This window comes from Gracilinanus agilis, chromosome 5, assembly GCF_016433145.1.
Source record: "Gracilinanus agilis isolate LMUSP501 chromosome 5, AgileGrace, whole genome shotgun sequence".
Lineage (NCBI taxonomy): Eukaryota > Metazoa > Chordata > Mammalia > Didelphimorphia > Didelphidae > Gracilinanus > Gracilinanus agilis.
This window is the reverse complement of record NC_058134.1, coordinates 194,215,585-194,241,360: the sequence shown is the minus strand read 5'-3', so window position 1 is coordinate 194,241,360 and position 25,776 is coordinate 194,215,585. Positions and strand designations below refer to the sequence as shown.

The 25,776-nt window shown below is 36.7% G+C and overlaps 1 protein-coding gene across 2 annotated transcripts in view; it reads left to right on the top strand.

The window, feature by feature from the left end:
* The window catches only part of RIMKLB (ribosomal modification protein rimK like family member B), an 82,655-nt gene that overhangs the window by 39,045 nt on the left and 17,834 nt on the right, over positions 1–25,776 (top strand). The window contains exons 2-4 of one of the 2 annotated variants that reach the window (XM_044679993.1): positions 7,552–7,782; positions 11,090–11,176; positions 18,014–18,217. In XM_044679993.1, coding sequence (XP_044535928.1) covers positions 7,552–7,782; positions 11,090–11,176; positions 18,014–18,217 — 522 coding nt within the window. Of the gene's footprint in view, positions 1–7,551; positions 7,783–11,089; positions 11,177–18,013; positions 18,218–24,621; positions 24,678–25,776 lie in introns of those variants that run through there. The other variant, XR_006506406.1, reaches the window with a different exon arrangement.

The window sequence follows — 25,776 nt, the reverse complement described above, 5'->3', positions numbered from 1 at the left end:
CCCAAGGGCCAGATCCAGATCATAGTTTGCCCATCACTGCCTTAAGCAATTCCCTAATCACCACATCTGGATGTGGGGGCTTAGTGATTAGGCCCACGGGGAATCGTTTGCCCATCACTGTTTTAGAGTGTAAGTTATTATATCCTAAGACTCTTCATGAATTCATCAAAATCTTGTTTTCTCCTGAAGTAGTTATTACATCCGTTGGCAAGCTTATAGATTGTTGTACCTTCTTTTGTTGTCCCCTTGGTCCTGGGTTAGGAGGAAGAATCAGCCTATGCATTGTTCGCCATTATAACTTCCAGGCCTGCCATCTACCACCATCTTTCCTCCTCTTGAGTTCACTCCATACATTTTATTTTACCCATCCAGATCCACCTGGGTATAAGCAACCAGATTCTAAGCCATTCTCCCTTCTTTATCAAGGATTCCAGTATTTAACTCACTGTGCAAGTCTCCATCTGAAATCTTGCCCTCAGGACCTGGAAATTTCAGTGTACATATTAATGTCCCTTAAAACACCCTGACAGCTCATCAATCTCTTTACCCCTCATGAGCTATATCTTTATTTCTCTAGGCAATTCACATAGATGTGCATACCTTATATTTCACCATCACCCTTATCACTATCAACATCCTTATCACCTTCATCTCAAAATTCCCTATTCTCACCATAATCTCATTTTTTCTCTCCTACCTTACTTCTTTCAAATCCTTACTATGAGCTTCATTCTCTACAGCTTTCTTTGTTCTTCTAGTCCTCCTTGCTCTAACTTCACTTCCTTTTTCATAATCATGATCTCGAATTAGTTAATTCAGATATGCCTTTGAATTCCTTGACCCCTTGTTCTACTGTTCTTCTCCAAGCCTTGCTACCAAATGAAGAAACTCATGTGCCTCTGCTGCATCCTTCACAGAATTTTATTTCAAATGGGCCCTCACTGACTCACAGAAATCCTTTTTTTCATCTTTGATTTCAGTCTCCTCGGATACTCTTTTCCTTATCACCTTCAATCTGTTAGCAAATAGCCTCATCTCCTAGAAAATAGAGAATATCCATCATGTGCCTCTACCCTATTCCATATCTTATAATTAACATTTCTCTGAACAATCTCAGATCTCAGTCTATATAATACTACTTTATCTCTGAACTCCAACACTTTTAGTTTAGGAGCTACTAGCACAGAAGACTTTCCCTGGTTATCCTTACCCCCAAATATTGGTACATTCTCTTTCATGAAATTACTTTATATAACTTTGAATATACTCTACATACATGTGGTATCACCACATGTAGTATATGAACTCTTTGAGAAGAGTATTTTGTTTGAATTTTTAATATTCTTAGTGCCTAGTATAGTACCTTCCGCCATATCATTCCTACTTTTCCTCACTAATGGCTAAAAACATACCATCCTCAAAAGCCCTCACTTGATCTTCCCATTCCTGCCAGCTATTGTCCTGTATCTGTCCTCTCTTTTATGTATGGCTGAACTCCTAAAGAAAGCCATTTACAATAAATAAGTGGCTCCATCTCCTTTCCTTTTCTTCTCTTCTTTACTCTTTTGAAGATCTAATCATTCTTCCCCTGGATAGTCTCTTCTCTGGGTTTTTGTGGTACTGCTCTCCTGGTTCTCCTTACTCATTGAACATCTCCTTTGCTAGATCTTCATCCAAGTCACTTACACTAATGGTGTCTTTCAAGGTTCTGTACTAGTCCTTCTTTTTTTCCTCTATACTGTTTTGCTTTGTGATTTTATCTGCTCCTGGTGAATTCAGTTATCGTATCTATGCAAATGACTCCGATATACTTGTCCAGGCCTAATCCAATATTCAACCTCTTATTGGACATCATAAACTGAATGTGCCCTATTTACCTTATAATCTTACCATGACTAAAACTGAACTCGCCCTTTCTCCTAAACCTACCTCTTTTTCCAATGTCACTCTAAGGGTACCACCATCTTCCCAGTGACCCAGGCATGCAATCTACATGCTATTCTTTTTTTTTTTAACCCTTAACTTCTGTTTATTGGCTCCTTGGTGGAAGAGTAGTAAGGGTGGGCAATGGGGGTCAAGTGACTTGCCCAGGGTCACACAGCTGGGAAGTGTCTGAGGCCAGATTTGAACCTAGGACCTCCCATCTCTAGGCCTGACTCTCAATCCACTGAGCTACCCAGCTGCCTCTACATGCTATTCTTAATCCTCCACTCTCTCCCACCCCACACTTTGTGCAACTCTGCCTCACATAAATCCAATTCACAAGCCAGTTAAGACATCACCCTGTGATGCCATTGGTCCTCTTTGAAAATGAAGGACTAACAATAACTGGAAGTATTTCATACTTCTCTGAATCTTGCTAAAATCTCACCTTCTGAGGAGCCCTTTCCTAATCTCCTTTAATATTAGTGCCTTCTCTCTGAGATTATCTTCAGTTTATCTTCTATATATCTTTTTTGACCATATAGTTGCTTCCATATTGTTTTCTCCAATAAACTGTGAGTACTGCTTGAAAAGCAGGAATTTTTTTAGTCTTTCTTTTGGTATTTTCTCTTTCCCCCTGCCAAAAAAAGTTTTTTTCAATGAGATTTGGAGGTTAGGAGTTATTATAAGACAAACTACAGCCTACCAGATCTCTGAATAATAAGTGAAAGTATGAGTGCTGCCCATGATCCTGGACCTTGGGTACTTCTTAAAGGACAGGCACACACTTCTAGGCCTTTGGAATTTCTTTTGGTCTTCTGACAACCTTTTCCATGTTTATGTAAGTGCCAGATTGAATTTAAGAATCAAAGGATAAGTCTTTGGCAGTCATGGGATTTGAGGTTATATTGTTCATGTAATCAAATCATATAATAAAAAAGCTCCACTTGTAACTGTGTATTTATTAGTAAAGGCCCATGCTATTCAAACTTTCTTGAAAATATAAGAGTACTCATTAGTCAGAAGGCTCATGCTTGAGTACAGATTGGCCAGGATACATGAGTCTAGTTCATAGACACTACAGTTGGGATTGATTGTTGAATTAATTCAACCTTTACACATATTCAAGATTCTGAATCCTTAATAGAGGTGTCTGAGGGTGGGAGGATGAATGAAAGAATTGATTGATGCTCTGATGTTTATAATTAGCTTAAAGATAGTATATAGTTAGTGGTACTGGGAGGTAGCCATTACCTCAGGATAGGCAGTCTCAGCCTAGATACTGATATCCTTAGAATGACCTTGACAGAAGCCCCCTTGATTTTAAACAGAATGTGACAAGGTGAGTACTACATTTTATAGAAGTTAGAAGAAAACATTTAATAATTCTTGATATCTAGAAACAGGTTAATAATAACACATACTTAATTCAAAAATTTTTATGTAGAGAGGGTCTCAAAGTGGGGATTCAACTTGCTTTCACCATTAACAATAACAAACAACTGGCTTGTTCCATCAGTCATCCTCACTTCTATGATAGAGATTGACAGATTAGCAGCATCTCAAGTTTTGAGCTGTGTTAAAAGTAATCAACATACTGACTAGTGAAAAAGGAATTAATTTAGCCTTTTCTACTCCAAATCCTATCCCTCTCCAAAAAAAAATTAGTCATTCACGGTTTCTTCTTAGCCGCCTCTCTTGACCAAATGATTATCATCACCCAATATATCCTCCTTTACTTCAGTTTCTAAGAAAGAGGTGGGCCTTTTCCTAGCCAAGGCCAATCTCTACGTGTACTCTTGATCCCAGACCCTAATATTTTCTCCAGAAGAGTATTCCCACTAACCTGTCTTACTTATCTAAAATTTAATCTCTGCCTATTTACTAGCTCCTTCCCTGATATTAGAAATATGCTTAAATATCCCTTTACTTTTTTTTCTTTTTTTATTTTAAACCCTTAACTTCTGTTTATTGGCTCCTTGGTGGAAGAGTGGTAAGGGTAGGCAATGGGGGTCAATGACTTGCCCAGGGTCACACAGCTGGGAAGTGTCTGAGGCCAGATTTGAACCTAGGACCTCCCATCTCTAGGCCTGGCTCTCAATCCACTGAGCTACCCAGCTGCCCCCCCCTTTACTTTTAAAAGAACAAACCTTGACTAGAGTCCTATTCCTCCCCAACAGCTGTTAACCTATATTTTTTCCCCCTTCTCATCTAAACTCCCTGAAAAAGTACCCTCTCTGATTAAAAACCCAACAAAAAGAAGCCCAACATGTGGGCTTTTCATGTGTTTAGCTACTTTTATATATGACTTCTACTCTGTGAAAGAGCTCTCATTCCAAGTACAACAATTAAATAGAACTTAACAAAGTAACCTCATCTTTAAGTATATTCAATATTTCACATCTGTAGCACTCTGCAACCAATTTTTAATTTTTTTTTAACAAAATACTATTTCCTTGTAGTGCAGCTAGGTAATGGATAGAGTGCTGAGCCTGGAGTCAGGAACACATGCATTCAATATGGCCTCAGACTTACTAACTGTGTGACTCTAGGCAAGTCACTTAACCCTGTTTACCTTAATTTCCTTATCTATAGATGAGCTGGAGAAAGAAATAGCAAATCACTCTAGAAACTTTGCCAAAAAAACTCCAAAGGAGATCACAAAGAGTCAGACAATTGAAATGATACAACAAGAGCAAATTTATAACAAAGCTGCATAGTCTGGCCAAACAGATTCTCTCACTGATTATATACAAAAACACATGTAGCTTATTCTGCACTGTAAATCTGTCATCTCTCTGTCAAGATAGAGATGAGATATGGTTCATTATTAGCCCTCTGGCATAGCCATCACAGTGCTTATACCTTTCAAAGTTGTTTTTGTTTATGGTATGGTTATTATATAAATTGTTCTTCCAGAGGCAGATGGGTGGCTCAGTGGATTGAGAGCTAGGCCTAGAGATGGGGAGGCCTGGCCTCAGACATTTCCTAGCTGTGTGACCCTGGGCATGTCACTTAACCCCCATTGCCTACCCCTTACCATTCTTCTGCTTTAGAACCAATATACAATATTGATACTAAGATGGAAGGCAAGGGTTTTAAAAAAATAAATAAAATAAATTGTTCTTCCAGTTCTGTTCATTTCATTATTTATCCATTTATGTCTTCAAATTGTTCATTTTTATATCTGTTTTGTATAAATTCTTCTAATTCTTACTTCACCCTACATTGGTCCATATAAGTCTTTGTGTGTCTCTTTAAAATCATCTATTTCTTCATTTCTTCTGGCATAGTAACATTCCATCACATTCCTATTACACATTTTATTTAGTCAATCTTCAGTTGATGTGAATGGGGATCCTTTTAGTTTCCAGTTTTGCCTTTCTTTGCATCTCCAGCTTTTAGCATAGTTTCTAGCACAAAGTAGACTTAATGCTTGTAATTTAACAAATGCTTGTTGATTTTGACTCAACTTGTAATAATTTTTATAGTAATAACAGTTTTTAAGCATCAGTTTAATTGGATTGTTGCATCTTCTCTTGGTTGTCCTGCCAGCTTTTTAGAATCACACAATCTCAGAATTAGAAGAGGTTTGAATCTACCCTATACCTGAAAAAGAATCCCATTTTATAACAATACTCCCTTAGCAATATAGGTAGATTATCATGTTTTTGTCTTAAAGACCTTCAGTGAAATGAATCCACTAACTCCCAAGAAATAGAGTTCTTCCTTGGAACTCTTCTCAAATTCAGTATGTCAAAACCAGAACTAATTATCTTACCTAAGCCCTAAATCTGCTTTCCAAAGCCCCTATTTCTTCCCTCCCCCCATAACTCAATTCACAATCCTTGATTCTTTTTTCTTCCTCACTTTTCAGTTGCCAATTCTTTAGTGATTTTCCTTTGAGACATCTTTGGGATCTATCCTTTATCCTTCTCTTGTTCCATCTACCTTCATTCCAGATACATCCACCCTTGTTCCAAATCTTCCTTTGATGTTGGTCTGATCATGTTACTCTTCTCAGAAACCTTATGCGGATCTCCTTATTGTCTGTAGAATAAATTATGATTTTTCTGCCTGGCATCAAAGACCCTCCACAATCTGGATCTGCTTTGTTTTCTAGCCTCATTTCACACCACTTCACAAATAAACTATACCCCAAGACAAAGTATACCAATTTTTCTCTGAACTAAACATACCACCTTCTGCATCCATATATTTACAAGATCTGTCTTCTTTGCCTAACATAAGTGCCTTCTCGTGGCTTTTCAGAATCTTTCTCTACCCTCAAACCTCAGCTTAAATTTTTCTAGATGAATTTCTCTCTTGCCTCATTACACCCTATCTTAATTATATGTACTCTACATATATATAGGCATACCTTCCACATCACAGAAGTTAGGGCAAGGTATCCCCACAATCTGGAAAATCTGAGTAAAATTTTTTGGGCCTCCATATCAGAGTTGAAGTCTGATTTTTTTTAATGGCATTTACAATCTAAAAATATGATGGTATTATATAATATTATACATATATATTTTAGGTATTTCTGAGTCTGCTTTCCTTGGCAATGTTGTCTTTGGTTTCCACAAAACTACACCAGAATTCCCATTTAATTGCTTATGCTGACACTCCGTATATTAAAACTGGGACCACACATTACCTCTCTCCCAAAACAAATCTTTGTGATTAGAGATTTATATTTTTAAAATCCTTATCTACAGTGTTTTAAAGCAGACCTATGCATATATGGAAGGCACTTCAGAAGTGCCTTATGCATACTATTGATCTGTTTATGTCAAATGAATACAATAGTGAAATTAGTCCATCCCCAGTTTCTAGGCCACACTGGATTAGAAAACTTGTTAATCTTAAAGTTCCTTCCTGCCATTTTCTTCTGCGAAAAACAATCTGACAAGTGATTGTTTTAGTCTTTAAAAATATATAGAAAATTCCTCCTTCCTAGTGGGAAGATGCTACTAGAACAAGGTGCTACTATAACAGAATTTTGTATATATAGTCTTAGACAAGATTTTTGTATCATATATTTGTCACAAGAGGAGGTTTTAGTGGGGGCAGGGAATAGTGAATGATTAGATGACTGTAAAAATAAAAGACATCAATAAAGTAAATTTTTAAGTATAAAATACATGTTTATAGGAGGTTCTCTTCCTTCCATTTCAACAAACATATTCAAACAAAACCTACAACGTACAGGGAATTGTGCTAGTTATAATGACAGAGACAAAAGGGAAACTTTCCATTCCTTGTACAATTCATTTATTTATTTATTTATTTTGGGGGCCCTTACCTTCAGAATTAGAATCTGTACTGTGTATGGGTTCCAAGGCTGAAGAGTGACAAAGGGCTAGGCAATAGCAGTTAAGTGATTTGCCCAGGATCACGCAGCTAGGAAGTCTCTAAGGCCAGATTTCAACCCAGGACCTCCCATCTCTAAGCCTGGCTCTCAGTCCACTGAGCCTACCTAGCTGCTCCCCTTCAAGTGCCCATGAACACATGAACTGTGTTTTGGAATATCTGTATTATTATGCTCTATTGTGACTTATCTGACATCTCCTTTGAATCTCTTAAATTAATGCACTCTTTTTTTCTTCCCTATGTTTACAGGTCTCCGAATCAATGGAGAGCTGATCACTGCCTATCCCCAGGTGGTGGTAGTAAGAGTACCAACACCTTGGGTGCAAAGTGATAGTGATATCACCGTATTACGTCACCTAGAAAAGATGGGATGCCGGCTGATGAATCGGCCTCAAGCTATCCTGAATTGTGTCAATAAGTTCTGGACCTTCCAAGAGCTAGCTGGCCATGGTGTTCCTCTTCCAGATACCTTCTCTTATGGTGAGGCCATCAGTAGGAAAATACAGCATGAATCCCTGATAGTTTTCAAAGTAATATTTTGAATATGTGCTTAAGAAAAATCCAATAATGGGGAGATTCATAGAGATATTGCTTAAAGACTTGGAATTTTTAACAATTTGAAATAGGGTAGTTAGGGAATCCTGCTTTTCATTTGATGTTCCACACTGTGAGACAGGAAATAATGGAATTTCATTACTGTTTAGTCAGCAAATTCTTATTACAAACAAAGAGTTCCTGCTTTTAAGGAATTTATGTTCTACTTAAGAAAAATATTTTTTGTTGTTTGAGTCACATCTGACTCTTTATTACTCCATGGTGGGAGGGAGGGGGAGATTGGCAAGTATTTTGGAATAATTTGCTATTTTCTTCTCCTGCTCATTTTACAGATCAGGAATTGAGGCAAACACAGGGTTAAGTGATTTTCCCAAGTTTTTCACAGCTGGATTTTAACTCATGAAAATGAGTCTTCCTGATTCCAGGCCCAGCACTTTATCCATTATGCCACCTAGCTGTCCCCAAAATAAGTAAATGTAAGATAGTGGAATCAGGAAAGGCTTTCTATAAGCAGTATCACCTAACATGAACCTTAAAGGAAGCTGAGGCTGCTAAAAGGTACAGTTCAAGAAGGAATATGTTCCAAGTTTGAGGCAGAAATTGGGTTGTCATGTCCTGGGCACAGCATATAGGGCAGTCTGGCTAGAGTGTAGAGTTCATGAAGGAGAATACTAGTTGAAATGATTCTAAAAACTTAAGTTGGAATTTTACTAAAAAAGCTCCAAATAAAAAATTGAGAAATGTGTATTTAATCTTAAAGCAATAGGGACCTCTGAATATTATTTTGGCAGGTAGATAAAGGATTGAAGAAGAAAGTGAGGAACCAAAGGGTTCAGATCTATAGGATATAATTTTAACTATTTATTTTAATGCTTTATAAGTGAAGTCAAATGTACCCATTCCTTTCACTTTCAGAGTTTCAGGCATACACAGGTAAACACCAATAATACACTGTAATCCTGGAAAGAGTGCAACAGAAATACTTGGACTGGACTTAAGGCAGATGACTTTGTTCTTCCATTCTGTGATTCTCTTCAATTCATTCTATTAAGATTATGAAACCAAAAGAAGTTTGCAGGTTATAGATGCTCCACTTAGATTTAGTAGCCATTATTGGGACAGAATTGTGCACCTGTAGTGCAAGAAATTTTTTTTAATCTTTCATATAAGAGGAGATTTCCCTTACAAATGTCAAGAATTCTTTAGTTCTAGACCCTTCAAGAAGGTGTTTGTTTCTTTAAGAATATTCTACAACTCTGATCCATCTTTGGTCTGAAGTCTAAAGGACAAAGAAAATAAGAGATGAGTAAATGCAGCATTGTTAAAGCTATATCCCATATCTTTTGGGGGAGATTCTTGTTTAAATGGGATGAGACTGGCTCTGGTATAGTACAAAGAGTTGTGGATTTGGAATCATCACCTGGATTTGAATACTGGCTTTGCCACTTAATACCCGTGTGATCTTGGGCTATTCATAGTCTGTTAAGGCCTTGGTTTCCTCATCTTTAAAATTAAGTACTTGGATGATTTCTAATGTTCCTTGCTGGTCTAATATCTAATTTTCTAATCCTTTGAATCCTGCAACTCTTAGATACTATGATACCCAAGATAAAAAAAAGATGTTAAAATAATACTTATTTACTTTAAATTAGTTCAAGTTCCAGATATCAGATGAAATCTATCCCAAGGTACTGAAAAAAAAACCTCTGGGTTCAAGTCAGCCCAGTGGAACGTACACTATGCTGATAATTAGGAGACTTGGTTTCTAATTTTGCTTTTGGCATTAATCTGGTTTGTAACCTTGAGTAAGTAATTTTGCTTTCTAAGCCTTAGTTTTTCAAGTGTAAAATAGTGATGAGTTTGAGAATTGGACTAATTTATCTGTATAATCACTTTTAGTTTTAAAAGTCTTTGAGCATAGGATTACTAACTTCTACCTACTCTATGCTCCTTCTCTACTGAACTGTATGTAAAAGAGCTTTGGAAGTATATATAAACTTCCATGCTATATTTATCAGATGTGTATGGGATGGGACAGCTAGATAACACAGTGGTTAGAACTGTAGACTTAGAGTTGGGAGGACCTAGATTCAAATCTAACCCTAAATACTTCCTGGCAGTATGACCTTCCTCAAGTCACTTAACTCCATTTGCCCAGGTCTTGCTCCTCTGTCTTAAGAGTAGTTATTAAAACAGAAAGTAAGGTTGGTTTATTTGTTTATTTTTAATGTGCATGGGTGGAAAAAATATAAGCACTTAGGCTTTAATAACCACCTCCAATTATATCTGGAAGACAAATTTAAGACAAAAGTATTCTTAGTTTATAGAAACTATTGGAATGAAAGGAATGACCTGATTCTGGAAAGCTGGATTTTCATTTGTAAAAGGAAAAGGTTAGACTAAGCGATATCTAGACTTTCTTCCAGCTCTAATATTCTTTGGTTCTAGAGTAGAACTAACCTTTAGCAAAACTTCCCTGGCCAACACTCAGAGCCTACCAATTACCTTGCTAAAACTATGGGCAAATTAAGAATAACACATTTGTGGTGGACACAGTTAAGACAATTGGTAATCACTCCTTCCTGTGGTATTCTGGAGGAAAGAAAAAGGATGGTAGTAGGGAGATAATCCTGACTCACAGATTCGCAAAACTGAATGTTGGCACAAAGGAGCAAAGAATTCATGAATGGAATAAAGTGTGTAATTGAACTGGTTAACTGTAAGATCAAAGCCAAAGAGGAAAGTTAAGCTAAAACAAATTTGGTGATCTAGGAAAACAGAAAAGAATGAAAATAAGTTTAGGAAGGAGTGAGGAAGCGATGAAATGAGAGGAAGTTATGATAATAATTTCAGAGTTGAATATCTTCAAAGTATGGATGATGATGAAATTTTAAAATATGACTAGTCTTATGAATATCTGAGTTAGAGGGAAAATATAGATTATGGGGAAAATATTCAAGGTCAAGAATAGTTAATAAGTACTTAGAGGGTTTTAAAATATCTTATATGTATTCTAAAAGTCACAAGTAGTTTGGAACTATAATTAGTCTCCACTTTTCTCGAGTTTTTTCTTCCTAAAAATTTATTCTCATCCTTAGGTCATTGTAGCAGGCTTTCCCTTTGACCTTCTGTTGTTCTCTTTTCATCTTTTCCCAGCATAAATTTTTTTTTTTTAGTTTTAGAAATTCATGAAAACATTTCATGTTTTTTTTTTGTTTTTTTCTTCAAACAGGTGGTCACGAAAATTTTGCTAAGATGATTGATGAAGCAGAAGTATTGGAGTTCCCAATGGTGGTGAAGAATACACGGGGTCATAGAGGTAGATATTACACACACACACACATACACTCACACACACACACACACAAGTTCATAGTTTTTTCTCACTCAGATGGAAGCAGTTATATATTTTTTTTCTCTGTCCCAGATACTGACTAGATCATAGTAGTAAGTAATAATCTTAGAATCAAGTCAAGAAGGGAATAGTTACTGAAACAAGAATTCTGAAAGATACCATAAAAGGGATTTGGAAAATCCATTAGATAGCCATAATAGCAATAGCTAATATTTATAAAGTATAGCAGAAGCCACTTTATTTGCATTATCTCCTTTGATAATGAATATAAATGATCATGGAATTAATTTGAAACAGGATCGAGAGGTATACAAAGCTCAAGTCTAGAAGAAGATGAAAGATTCATTTGTCCTGGGATGTTACATTGTTGATATTAAAATTAAGAGATAGAATTAAAAATTAGATAAGATTAAAATTATATAAATTAATATTATTAAGCCTTTACTATGCATCAGGCACTGTGCTAAACCACTGGGGATATAAATACAAGTAAGACAATCCTTACCTTCAAGTTATTTACATTATTTAACAGGGAACATAACACATAAAGGAGACCTGGAAAGTAGGCAGTGGGGTGGGAATAGGCATGGTAGTTTGGTGTGAAGAGTCCCATATCCAGCCATTTGCCAAGATATTACTTAATTTTTTTTCTCAGAATCATTGCCTCCATTTTTATTTCCAGTACTGCAGACCTAATTCAGACCCCACCACCACCACCACCACTTCCTTTCCTTTCTTGGACTATTCCGGTAGCCTTCTGACTGGTATAACAATAAAGAGAGCCAGTAACCAATGTTATGATAGAAGGGAGAGAGAGAGAGAGAGTCTATGTGGTGGGTCTCTCTTCCAGCTCTCCCCTAGGATCGAATATATACTGGGAGACTTTAAGGGGGTGTCACCCTGAAACTGGGTGACCTGGATGGTCGTGCTGCCCCACAGGAGTTAGGGATGAGGCTTCCCTATAAGACGAGGTATGTGGTACCCCAATCTGATCCCAAATAAGGATGGAGTTCATACAAACCTCCCCCCCGATCAGTTAAATTCACAGTGTGTGGTCCGGCTTCAAGATGGAGGCAGCCAGACCAAGCTGTGGTTCCCCTCCCCCTCTCAGGCACACTGGAACACTATCTGACTGATGAATGGCTTTTATTATTTGCAATTCAGGAATTGAGGAAAGGAGTGAAGGCAGAGGGATTTTGGGGTGCCCTCTTCGCTATTCCTATGGGGTCTGTCACTTAGGTGGGAAACCCAGTGTTTCCCATTTCTAAGCTTCTCCCCTCACCTCTTCTGTTTCTATTTCTATTTCTATCCTTTCTCTCCAATTGTAAGTTTTGACTGAAAAGGGATTCTCTCAGCAAGGTTGGGTAATGGGTGAAGGAGACTAAGAGATCTCTCCCAAAATGGAGTCCAAAAACTTAGCTCACTCGATGATTGAAGTCTTGATGGTTGAGATGCGATGAATGGCTTTGATCAGGGAATCGGGGTTTCAATTTCCAAAGAAAGATCCTCAGGAAGCTGTCAGGGACTGGATGCGAGCTGGGATGTCCTCCTCATCTCTCCTCACAGTCCTCCACCTAAAGACCTCTCTTCTCCTTCTTCCTCAGAGAAATCTCCCAGACTTCTCTCTGGTCTCATCTGTCACCAACTGTCACCAACTCCTTCTCTGGCTCCTTTTGTCCCATACCCCTTGCACAAATCCCATCCTTACACTGGTCTACTTTATCTTTCTTTCCCTGCTTCTATAGGAGTAATCTTTCCCAATGCACAACATTCTTTATATGCTTACCATAACTACAATAAAAACTTTTGTCCCCTGCCCCTCAATGTTCCAAATTTAAATTATACAATTTTTATAGTTTTACAATATAAACTTTTATTCTACCTATAATCATAAAAGCTCATTAACAATTGTAAACTATTCCTCTAATAATTGCATCATTATCAAAGAATTAAAAGAAATAATCTAGCAACATCTCTTAAGCTTTTTATTATCTACTGGACTTCATATTAATTTTTCTGCAAATTTTGCTGAGTGAGTAACATTTTAATGAAGTAACATCTTGGAAAATGTTTAATATAATATGATAATCATAAAGTAACTTGATTTTAATGTTAGATTTTTTTTATTTGAACAAAGATATGTAATTTTTGGCTCACTACCTTATTAGAATAATCTTCTAATTTCCCATCAGGTTTATTTCTATATTTTACTTGAAAACTAACAATGAAATGAAAATGCTTGCTCACCCAAATTTGTGGTGGAAAGTAATAGTAGGCTTTTGCAATATCTTGCAAATGAGAATATGTGCATGCCAATCAGTTTGCACTGATTCCTTCTGGTAGCATGGAAACAATTTGATGACAGATTGATAAGCTGTAAGAGTTTGTTCTTAGTCAGAAGCAGAGTTTAGTATAATCAAATTAAAACATTAAATTCATTGTGCTTATGATCATGACATTTTCAAATCAATGTAGAAATCTATAAGCTTCAAATATGCACATGCTTATTGTGTCAGAGAAAATTTTTTTAACAAAATTGCAAATTAAGTGCTTAAAGTACCATTAAAGAATTTATAGTGTAAATCTTTTATATCATTGCTACAAAAGTTCAAGGAATTTATGAGCCACTAAATAAGAATCAGTGTTGTAGCCAAATTAGTCGCAATAGCCAGAATTTAGTATTCCATTTCTTGTCTTCAGGTCATTTTAGGAGTTGTCACTCAGGCCTTCTTCCTCCTATTAGAATCTTTAGTTTTCTTCAAAGCTCAACTCATTAGCCATCACCCATGGTGAGAGTTTACTAAGAGCCTTACCCTTTGGCTTTTAGCCCATACTTCCTGTTCATCATGAAAATAAATAAATTCTAGAGTTTACCATGCATATGCACATGCAGGTAAGAAATAAAATAGATTAATTTTTTTCATAAAGTAAATTCTGTTCAGTAAATGACTCCTCCTACATCCCCCATATAAAGAAGGCCCAGAAGCCCAGCTAATTCTTCATTTCTTACCAGCTATACTGCTTGTTTTATATTCTCTATTATCATGGCTCCACCTTCCACTCTTACTGTGTTTCCTTTTGTGTGTTGTCTTAGCCCATTGGATTTTGTATAATATCTTTTAGGGCTGTGACTTGTCTTTCTTATTTGCATCCTGTAATGGCGAGGCACCAGGGATGTTGTTGTTATTATTAAAATGTAACCTAAATGGATTGTGGGTTCACACTGGGATGAAGGAGAGACAGGACCAACCAGGATAGGAAGACCAGGGTTTACAGCCAAGCTGTTAACTGTCAATAGGAATGGCTTTTAGGCCAACAGTCACTCAGCTCTCCTAGGCTATGGATCCAGAAGGCAAAAAGGTAAAATTTATAACAGCTTAATTGAGGGAAATAATAAAAGGATGGGAATAAGGGATTCTATACTTGAAACCTAAGGGCAAACCGCAGGGGGCAGGGAAGGACTTGACTACACTATCCTGTTGACCTAAGCCAGGCAGCAGGACCCAAAGGAAGCAGTATTGAAGTCACAGGGGAAAAGCTCCTTCAAACCTGGTTCCAGCCAGGTTTGATCAGCTCAGCTAAAGGGCCTGAGGGTGGCTTTCAATTGGGGTCTCACGGTAAATCCAAGGATGGTCACAGGATACCAAGAGCCAAGGTGATCCAAGGTACTCAGGTAGGGAGAGTGAATCTGCAGAGCTGTCCACCAGATCACAAACCACTTCCCACTTGGTGCTGCTCTGCAGGTCTGTTGTTCCCTGCTGAAAGCCTCCACCTCTCAGGATCCCAGGGAATCTGGATGCAGTTTTTCCCTAACTCTGAGATCTCCCAGGGTTAGCAACAGTTATGTTCCCAATCACTAATGGAGTCTCTTTCAGAGCACAACCCCACTTCCTGCTCCTTCATTCCATCTTGGAATTCTCCAGCCCTTCCTGCTAGGTCCAACACTAATATTAAATTAATTGCTAAATAACCCTCACAACAATCCCCAGCGCTTAGCATTGTGCCTGGCACAAAATAAGAGCTTAATAAAATGTTAATTATATTGTATTATGGTGTATAACATTTCTTCATGTCATAAAGTTATTAATCATTTATCAGAACACAATCTAATAAATTGATGACACCCTTGATTCTATTTATTGACAACCAACAAGTTTTATTCTTGACATAGTTTTAAAAAGAGATATCTGCATAATATGTTCAGCTTCCATTTTGTTCCTTCCTTTGGATTTGTTTGAGAATAGGACAAAGAATCCTGACTTGCAAAAATAAGTTATTTTAAATAGAACTTCCACAAAAATAATTTGTTTTAAATGGAATTGAGGCACATTGAGTAAAAAATGGATGTATTTCTTCACTAGTATACCAAAGATTTTGTAACTTATTGGAAATCAATTCAGAGTTTCTAATTATTAGATAATTAGCTCATCCTTCCCTGAATTTTCCCTGATTTTTTTTTTAGCTGGTTATGGAAAGGGTTTTGGTCAATGAGGAATTCATTATTCCTTCAAGTATAATTTTTCCAAAATTTTTCAATGTATTATAACATTCCTATCTTTTCCCACTTCACTTTTTCCATTTCATAATTTTCTTTTTTGACAATTACTACTTTTGTAATATTTTAATAGGATGCTATAGTTATTTACCAGATATTCTCTACTCAAAATAAATTGTCCCCTTGTCAAGCTTGTAAACCCCTATCCCATGGGAAACCTTCTAAGTTGTTAATATACTATATCAGAGTCTCCCTCCATTACCATATGTATTTTTTTATCATAAACCCAATTTTGTCTTAATATCCCCAGTGCCTTGCACATAGTAGTGATTCATAAAGGCTTATTGAATTGGATTGCATTGGTTTTCATAATGATAATTAGCATGCCAATCTTTAGGCAAACTGACCCCATTACAAATGCTTTTAAGTTAACCTTTAGAATGTCAGAAAATTTAAGTGGTAAAAATGTTAAGCCAAAAGAGTTGGAATTTAATTTTTGTGAATAGGAGAGGAATCTATGTCTTGAGTGTTCAGAGTGTTCATTGGTTCTTTTTTTTAACATTTATTAATATTTATTTTTTTAGAAAAGTTAACATGGTTACATAATTCATGCTCTTACTTTCCCCTTCACCCCGCGACCTTCCTCCACCCCAGCATGGCTGATGCGTATTTCCACTGGTTTTAACATGTGTCATTGATCAAGACCTATTTCCAAATTGTTGATAGTTGCATTGGCGTGGTAGTTTCGAGTCTATATCCCCATTCATGTCTGCCTCAACCCATGCATTCAAGCAGTTGCTTTTCTTCTGTTTCCTCTCCTGTAGTTCTTCCTCTGAATGTGGGTAGCATCTTTTCCATAAGTCCCTCAGAATTGTCCTGGGTCACTGTATTCTGCTGGTACAGAAGTTCATTACATTCTATTTTACCACAGTGTATCAGTCTCTGTGTACAATGTTCTTCTGGCTCTGCTCCTTTCACTCTGCATCAATTCCTGGAGGTCTTTCTACTTCACATGGAATTCCTCCAGTTTATTATTCCTTTGAGCACAATAGTATTCCATCTGTTCATTGGTTCTAATTAAGTTTTTTGTATGTTTTTCTGATCATGTTAAGTAAAACTTCCTGTCATTCTGTCAGCTCAGCTGTTTACATGGAAACAGAGGCTCCTTTTATGTTGTATGGGACCACAAGCTAAATGAGTTAAATAAGATTTCATTAGTTAACCCAGATATTTGTTCATTATTTATTACATTTTCCTATGGGAATTATGTTCTTAGTTCCAAATAGTCGTTTTATAAATGAACTTTTGGTACACAACCATTTTCTAAGTTAGAGACTAGCTATGTGGAATCAGAGCAAGGAGAAGATTGCTATAAAAATAAACTTGCCTAAACTATTCAGGTATTGTTATTGACTGATCTATATATCCTTTTCTCTGAAGGTCAAGTTTCTCTCCCAGCTTTCAATTTTTAACTACTATAAACTCTGTTACCAGTGATTTTTGCTGCTGCTCTGTTGTTGTTGTTGTTGTTGTTGTTGTTGTTCTCCTCCTCCTCCTCCTCCTCCTCCTCCTCCTCGTGCTGCTGCTGCTGCTGCTGTTGTTGTTGTTGTTGTTGTTGTAATAATCAAAGTAATCAAATTGTCCCTTCTGAGAGATCCTGTTATTCCTGATTGTTTTTAGTAAAGAAGGCAGGCCTTCTGCCTACTAAAGACACCAAGGAAAGTAAAATGAAGGTTTTGACAGAAATGCTTTCCAATGGCTTTGGAGCAGTTAGTAGAGGAACAAAAGGGTAGGATCCCAAAATAGAAACATAAGATTTAGAAGTTAGGTTTTGGAGAAAGAAAATTCTATAAGATCATCTGAAATCTGTAGATGATTTTAAAACTAGAATTTTGATGATTGTTAATAACAGCTACCCCCAAGACAATTATTGTCGGGGGTCAAATGATTTGGTGTATGTCAAGTGTTTTGCATACCTTAAGTGATATATAAATGTAAACCATTTTTTATCACTGCTGTTCTTAGAAAACATTTTGATATAGTTACAATGAAGTGGAAATGTATCCTTTTTCTTTTCACATTAAGGCAGAGTATTACTTAATATCATACTTTTAATACTTCACTGAGTGAATGAGTGAATATGACAATTCATTGTGAAAAACCAAAATATTACTGATTTAAGTGTCATAGTGTTTTTGAAACTTTACTATGGGGGACTAAAAAAAGAGATATAAGTAATATATATAAGTAATATTGTCAATGGTCCATAGAATGACATATAGCACCCTTTTTTCTTTTTACCTAAGGTAAAGCTGTTTTCCTGGCTCGAGATAAGCACCACTTGGCTGACCTAAGCCATCTTATTCGCCATGAAGCGCCATACCTATTCCAGAAGTATGTGAAGGAATCCCATGGCCGAGATGTGCGAGTCATTGTGGTGGGAGGCCGTGTGGTGGGCACTATGCTGCGCTGTTCAACTGATGGAAGGATGCAAAGCAACTGCTCTCTAGGTATAATCAGTACATTGTCACATTATATAAATGAATACTGTAGCTGTTCTAATGGGCACTTATCCAAAGCAAATACAACTTTTTATTTAGTAAGTTGTAAGTAATAATGCTATACATCAATATAGAGCAACATAATATAATAGAACACAGGATATAGATTTAGAGGACCTGGATTCATTTTCTGAGTCACTAGGTATGTGATCTTGAACAAGTCATTCAATTCACTGATAGTTTCTCCATCTGTAAATAAGGGGATTGGTCACTAGGTATGTGATCTTGAACAAGTCATTCAACTCACTGATAGTTTCTCCATCTGTAAATAAGGGGATTGGATTAGAAACTCTACAGGTTCTTGCAACTTTAAATTCTAGAATCTAAGATCCTATATATAAAGATAGTATTACAAACCAACTATTAAGTAGAGTGTGTTTTCTGAGTTGTTTTTTGAGCAGTAGAAATGTTTTACTGAACTGTCAGTTCCCTTTTTCCACATCCAATTTTTGAACAATATCATGAATGTTTGAGCTGGACCTTTCCCCATTTTCTTTAGGCAGGAGCCTGGAATAGTTATTACAGTGAGTCTGGCAGGGGTGTTTTCAGTCTCCGCTCCTTAGTCCCAATCTCCAAAGTCCCCAAAACCTTGTAATATCCTGTGTTAGATAGGAAGGAAGAAGAGTGAGAGGAGGCAAAAGTAGCCTTTCTATTGGGAGCTCTGCAGTTGCAATCTTGGCATTTGGGGGGTGGGGGTGGGCATTTTTTCACCTTGTTCTTTTTGCACCCTGTATATAGTAAATATATTGTTTACATGAGAAAATAGGATTTATAGCTCACAGAGACCCTAGAAATTCTATAATCAACACTCTTCGTGTTATAGATCGAGAAATTAGGTTCCAGAGTTGTGCCATGGTTTACTTAAGTTTACATAAAAAGTGAAAGGCTGAATTAGAATTTGAACCCAGTTCCTCAGATTCTAAATCTAGAGTTCTTTTCACCATACCGGTCTACAAATGTATATGGAAATTATCTTCAAGTAGACAGACCATTTTTTTTTTTTCAAACCCTTACCTTCTGTCTTAGAATCTATTCCAAGACAGAAGACCAGTAAGGAGTAGGTAATTTGAATTAAGTAACTTGCCTAGGGTCACACAGCTAGAGTGTTTGAGGTCAGATTTGAACCCAAAATCTCTTTATCTCTAAGCTTGGTTCCCTATCCATTGCACCACTTAGCTGCTCCAAAGCATTCATTTATAATGTCAAAAATGTATATTCCACTGCAAGAATCATATGATATTAAAATTAGATTATAAGCAACTTGAGGACAAGGTCTGTCTTCTACTTCTTTTTATATTCCCAGTACTAAGTACAATGCCTGGCATATAGGTAGGTGCTTCTTAAATATCGATGGACTAACTGGAGAATTGACCTCAGAGTCAGGAAGACTTGAGTTCAAGTTCTGCCTTTGATACATACTTGCAGGGTGTGACTCTGGACAAATCACTGGACCTCTCAGTCCCTCGTGCAGTTCTCTAAAACTAAAAGTTCAAAAGCAGTGACTGACCTTCATTGGTAGAAGGAATTTCCTCACAGATAGGTATCCACACCAGTAAAATCACAGCCCTTACCATAACTTTAAATAATGCCTGGATAATTTCTGAATAAAAGACATTTATGCAATACTATATATGTATGCTATTAATGTATATGATGCCTAGGTGGAGGTTCCTTTGGCATATGATCATAGGCTTTCAAGTTGGAAGGGACTTTAGTGGTTATTTAGCTCAGCCTCCTTATTTTGTAGATAAGGAAACTGACTCTCAAATCTACCTATCTAGAATCTGGTTTTCTCTGAGACTGTAATCTCACATCTACCATCTGGCTGCTGCTATGCATTTCCACTTGGACACTTCATAAACATCTCAAGATGAATATATCCAAAATTTATAATTTTTTTTAGGTTTAAATTAAATTTTTTCAACTGGAAAAAAATTTTTTCTCCCTCTTACCTTCCTCCAACTCATTTAAGAATTAGAAAAAAAAAGGACTGTTTTAACAAATATGCACAGTCAAGCAAAATGAATTCCCACATTGGCCATGTTAAAAAAATCTCATTTTACACCTTGAATCCATGACCTCTTTAAGGAGGGTAAATAGCTTGCTTCATCATCAGTCTTCTGAAATTGTGGTTGATAATTGTTTTAAAGTCTTTCAAAGTTCTTTCTCTTTATAATGTTATGTTATTATATATAAGTTGCTTTCTTGATTCTGCTTACTACATTAGTTCATACAAATCATTCAGATTTTTCCGAAAGAGTTTTTGTGCATCTTTTCTTACAGCATAGCAATATTCTATTACATTAATATATTTTAATTTTCTCAGCCATTCCTCAACTGAGAACATCCCCTTATTTCTAGGTTTTCCACCAAGAGCTATGTACAGTGTGTATCCCAAAAATCTTAAATGAAATTTTAAGTTTCTCTAAGCTGATACCATTTTTTTCTTCCTTCCTTTCTCTGTCTCTCTCTTTCTTTCCCTCTTAGTAACAACTCTAAGACAGAAGGGCAAAATCTAGGCAAACATTAAGTGACTAGCCCAGGATCACATGGATAGGAAGTAACTGAGGCCAGATTTGGAATCCCAACTTCAAGCCTAGTACTATATTCATTCTGCCACCTACCTGCCCTATCTTGTTCATTAAACATGTCTCACTCCAAACTATTTCTGATGAGGGTACCTCATTACTTCTATTTTTTATTTATTTTTTTTTTAATTTTTTATTTTAAACCCTTAACTTCTGTGTATTGACTTATAGGTGGAAGAGTGGTAAGGGTAGGCAATGGGGGTCAAGTGACTTGCCCAGGGTCATACAGCTGGGAAGTGTCTGAGGCCGGATTTGAACCTAGGACCTCCCGTCTCTAGGCCTGGCTCTCAATCCACTGAGCTACCCAGCTGCCCCTACCTCATTACTTCTAGCTACCCAGGTTCCCAACTTTGACTTTTCACAGTTACCACATCAAATCAGTCTCTATAATATCCCTTTTATTTAGCCCAGTGGTTCCCAAACTTTTTTGGCCTACAGCCCCCTTTCCAGAAAAAATATTACTTAGCACTCTGGAAATTAATTTTTTTTTAATTTTAATAGCAATTAATAGGAAAGATAAATGCACCTGTGGCCATCACTGCCCCTCCCCCCCCCAGATCACTGCAGCACCCACCAGGGGGTGGTGGCACCCACTTTAAGAATCACTGATCTAGCCTCTTCTTTCTACTTGCACTGTCACCACCCTTCTTTGTATTCACTCATATCATCTTTATGCTAAACTTTTAATTGGTTTCTTGTCTTTTTCCCTCTTCAATGCATATTTTATAAAGCTGCCAAATTTGTATAGACAGTTCTTGCATTAGGCAAATTTAACTTTATGGAAAGAAATCCACATCTCAGAAACCACTTATGCTGACTTTACTGTAAAGTACTTGCTTACTTTTGCTCTCGCTCCACTCCTGCCCCTCTGCTCAGCTCTTCAAGACCTCTTACCACCCTCAATACCACTCTGTCCCCTCTCCCCGCAAAAATACCACCTTCCAAGTGAAGGATACATTGAGAGACCTATGCAGAAAAAGGAGTCCTTTATCCCACTGCCCACTTACCAACTTGTCTGTCTTCTATCCCTCCACACTTGTATACCCAGGTGTCTGGCCTTGGCTCCCACATGTAACCTCTCTTCTGCTGTTGGTGTCCTTGTCTGGGCCTAATCTCTTCCTCTGTGTACTTCTTAGGTCCCCACATGTCCTTGAACTATGTCCCAGCCCCTTCCTTCCATGAGTAGCCTCAGACTCCATCCTTCCCTCCCTTCCCTATGTCTGCAGGCAAATTTGTATTAGGTAAAATCATTTTATGTAGAAGTCAGCAGAATTGTCCGCTTATATGAAATAAAACCTGTCTGTATTCCAAAACTATAGATCTGCCCATGACATTGCCTGATTGAGAAGCTTCAGTGCCTTCCTGTTGTACCACTAAGATAAAACTAAAAAGTTTTTTGTTTAAAACTGCAAAATCTGCCTCTAGCTTTGGTTATACCTAATTATTCTATTTTACAACACTATATTCCAGCCAAAATGGCCTATTCTTTCTCATAAGTGACATTCCATCTCTGAGGCAGCCAGCTGGTTCAGTGGATAGTGTCAAGAAGTCCTAACTTCAAATCCATTCTCAAGACACTTACTAGCCATGTGACCCTAAGCAAGTTAATTGACCTTTTTGTCTCAATTTCCTCATCTGTGAAGTAGAGATAATAATAGGGCTTACCTCTCTAAGTTGTCACAAGGATCAAATAAGACTGAAAAGTGCCTTGCCATCCTTAAAGTGCGATATAAAAATAATTATTAGTTTCCTGCCTTCCCTGGAACCTTTGCATAAATTGTTCCCCATGTATTGAAATTCATTTTGGATAAAATATCCCAAAAGTCATAGTACATTTTTTTAGAGAATAAAATTTAAGTATAAAATTACATTAAGATTTTTGGGGGGACTCTGTGTTTCATACATACTTATCCATGAACATGTAGTTTCTTCCCAATAAACTGTAAGTTTCCTAAAAGCAGGGACTATTTAATTTTTGTCTTTGTTCAAAGCCTAATGCCTGGTATACATAGTAAGCATTCAGTAAGTAAATGATTGTTGAATTGAACTTTAAGAGATTCAGAGCTCACTGCCATGCAAATTGAATTTTTTTTTTTTGCATATCATACTAAATAGCTTACTTCTATACCCTCTGTCTACGTATATTACTTCTAACTACTATGATAGTGATAAAATTTTAAGTTACAAATATTACCTTTCTATGTAGAAATATAAACAATTCAACTTTATTGAAGCACATTTTTTTTCTTTCTTATTTACCTATTTATGCTTCTCTTGAATTTTGTATTTGGATATCATATTTTCATTTAGGTCTGATCTTTTCTTCAGGAATCCTTGGAAATCTTCTATTTTATTAAATGACTACATTTCCCCTGAAAGAATATGGTCAGTTTTGATGCATAGGGATTATTGTTTGTAAACCCAATCCCTTGTCTTCTAGAATATCATGTTCTAAGCTTTCTGATCCTTCAAAGTAGAAGCTGCCAGATCCTGTGTAATCCTGACTGGGATTCCATGATATTTGAATTGTTTCTGACTTCTTGCAGTATTTTCTCCTTGGCCTGGGAGCTCTTGAATTTTGCTATAACATTCCTGGGAGTTGTCATTTGGGGATTTATTGCAGGAGGTGATCTGTGAATTGTTTTTATTTCTCTTTTACCATTTTATTCAAGAATATCAGGACAGTTTTCTTTAATTATTTCTTGTAATATGATATCTAGGGTTTTTGTTGTGTTTTTTTTTAATCATGACTTTCACATAGTTGAATAATTCTTAGATTGTCTCTCCTGTAGCTATTTTCAAGGTCAGTTGTTTTTTGATGAGATAGTTCATTTTTTCTTTTCTTTTCATTCTTTTGATTTTCTTTTATTGTTTTTTGATGTCTCATAAAGTCATTAGTTTCTATTTGCCCAATTCTAATTTTTAAAGAATGAATTTCTTCCATGGCTTTTTGATCTTTTCCATTTGGTCTAGCCTACTTTTCATGAAACTCTTTTCTTCATTGCATTTTTTTTACCTCTTCCAGTAGGTCAATTCTATTTTTTTTATTTACCTTTCCATTTTTTATTGTCATGCAAAACACACTTTAATATTAGTCATTGTGGTAAGAGCACTCATACATAACCAAAACCCCAAAATAAAACCAAAGATACACTGTTGTGAAAGATGATTCCAATAGTTCTTTCTCTGGGGAATTGTGTTTTTTTTTTTGGAAACTCTTTTCTTCATTGGGCTTTTGTGCCTCTTTTTATACTTGGCCAATTTTGCTTTTTAAGCTGCTATTTTCTTTTTTGCATTATTTTAATTTCTTTTCCCCATTTTTCTTTGAAGTTTTGCATGTGGCTGCTTTGCTCTCCTTGTTCCCTGCTGAATCAGTGTCTTGCTCTTCTTTGTCTCCATAAAAATTTTCTACGGTTAGGTTTTTCTTTTGCTGTTTGCTCATTTTTCCTGACCTTTTTATGCCTGTAGAGTAGGGATTCTGAAAACTACTGATTCTATCTCTTCTGCTGATGGCTTGCAGAACTTAAAGCACTGAATTATTTTGCCCTGAGTCTAGGGGCTTTACCAAATACTTGAAAGAGCCAAGTGCTACAGAGCTTAGGACTTAAAGGGGGTGGGGGTGGAGTGCTCTGCTGTTGGCTTAGGCAGGGTCCCAAGATCCCAGAGTTGGCCTATGCCCAGACTCAGAACCTGGTCAGCCCATACTCCTCTGTGTGCAGTTTTACTTTTGTTTTCCCCATATGAAAATCAACTCTCTCTGCCTACCTTTCAAGTTGTTTTTCTGCAGGAGAGCCCCTTCATTCCATCTCCTTGTTGGTTTGGTGAGTTCAATTATTTTGAGGTACTATTTTAAGGTTGGTTTGGGAGGATTCTCAGAGCAGTTCCAGCTTTCACTGCTACTAAGCCCCCTTAGAAATAGAATTTTAAAGACACCTTTCCTTGTATGGTCTGTTGTCCATATTCATGGAAGTAATAGAATAGATAAAATGATCTGAGAATCTATGAAAAAGTAGTTATTCACTTTGACTGAGATGGATAAGAATTAAAGAATATAATGTCTGTGTGTTTTTCCCAAAAGATATTTTTTTAAATAAGTAGAACTTCTATTAAAATATTATCACTTCCCTTAAAGGGCAGCTAAGTGGCACAGGAATTAGAGCCCCAGGACTGGAGACAGAAAGAACTGAGTTAAAATCCAACCTCAGACACTGTGTGACCCTGAGTAAATTCACTTTACCTCTGTTTGTCTCTGTTGGGAGAGTTAAATGAGATAATAATTGTAAATTGCACATATATGAATGTCACTATATATAGACTGATATATAAATTATTTATTTAGTGTTTTTGAACAAAAACATAGGTACTTTCAGAATATTTAGAATGGTGGATCCTTCCTCCATCGTTCCCCCAAAATGGATATGCTTGGTACAGACAGAACAGTAGCACATAGAAGATATAAATATCAATAAAGGTTCCATCAAGCTATCATTTGTGACTTCCTAAGTGTTAAAAGGAAGGGCTTAAATAGATTAGAACATAATTATGCCTTTTTGGTGCTTCACTCCTTAGTTCTAGAAGTTTAGGTTAGGGGATAATTTGTGACTAAAAGGCTTGAATTTAGGATCCCAGTTTTATCGACTTGGTGCCAGGACCCGTTTGGTTTAATTTGCCTCGAGTCTAAGGAGACGGTTACTATCAAAAAAGTATGTAATCTGTAAAGAAGGTTACCCACGTTCAAAGGAAGGACTGCAGGAGAGGAAACATATAAGAAAAACAACTACTTGAACTCATGGGTTGAGGTGGACATAATTGGGGATGTAGACTCGAAACTACCACACCAATGTAACTATCAACAATTTGGAAATAGGTCTTGATCAATGACACATGTTAAAACCAGTGGAAATGTGCATCGGCTATGGG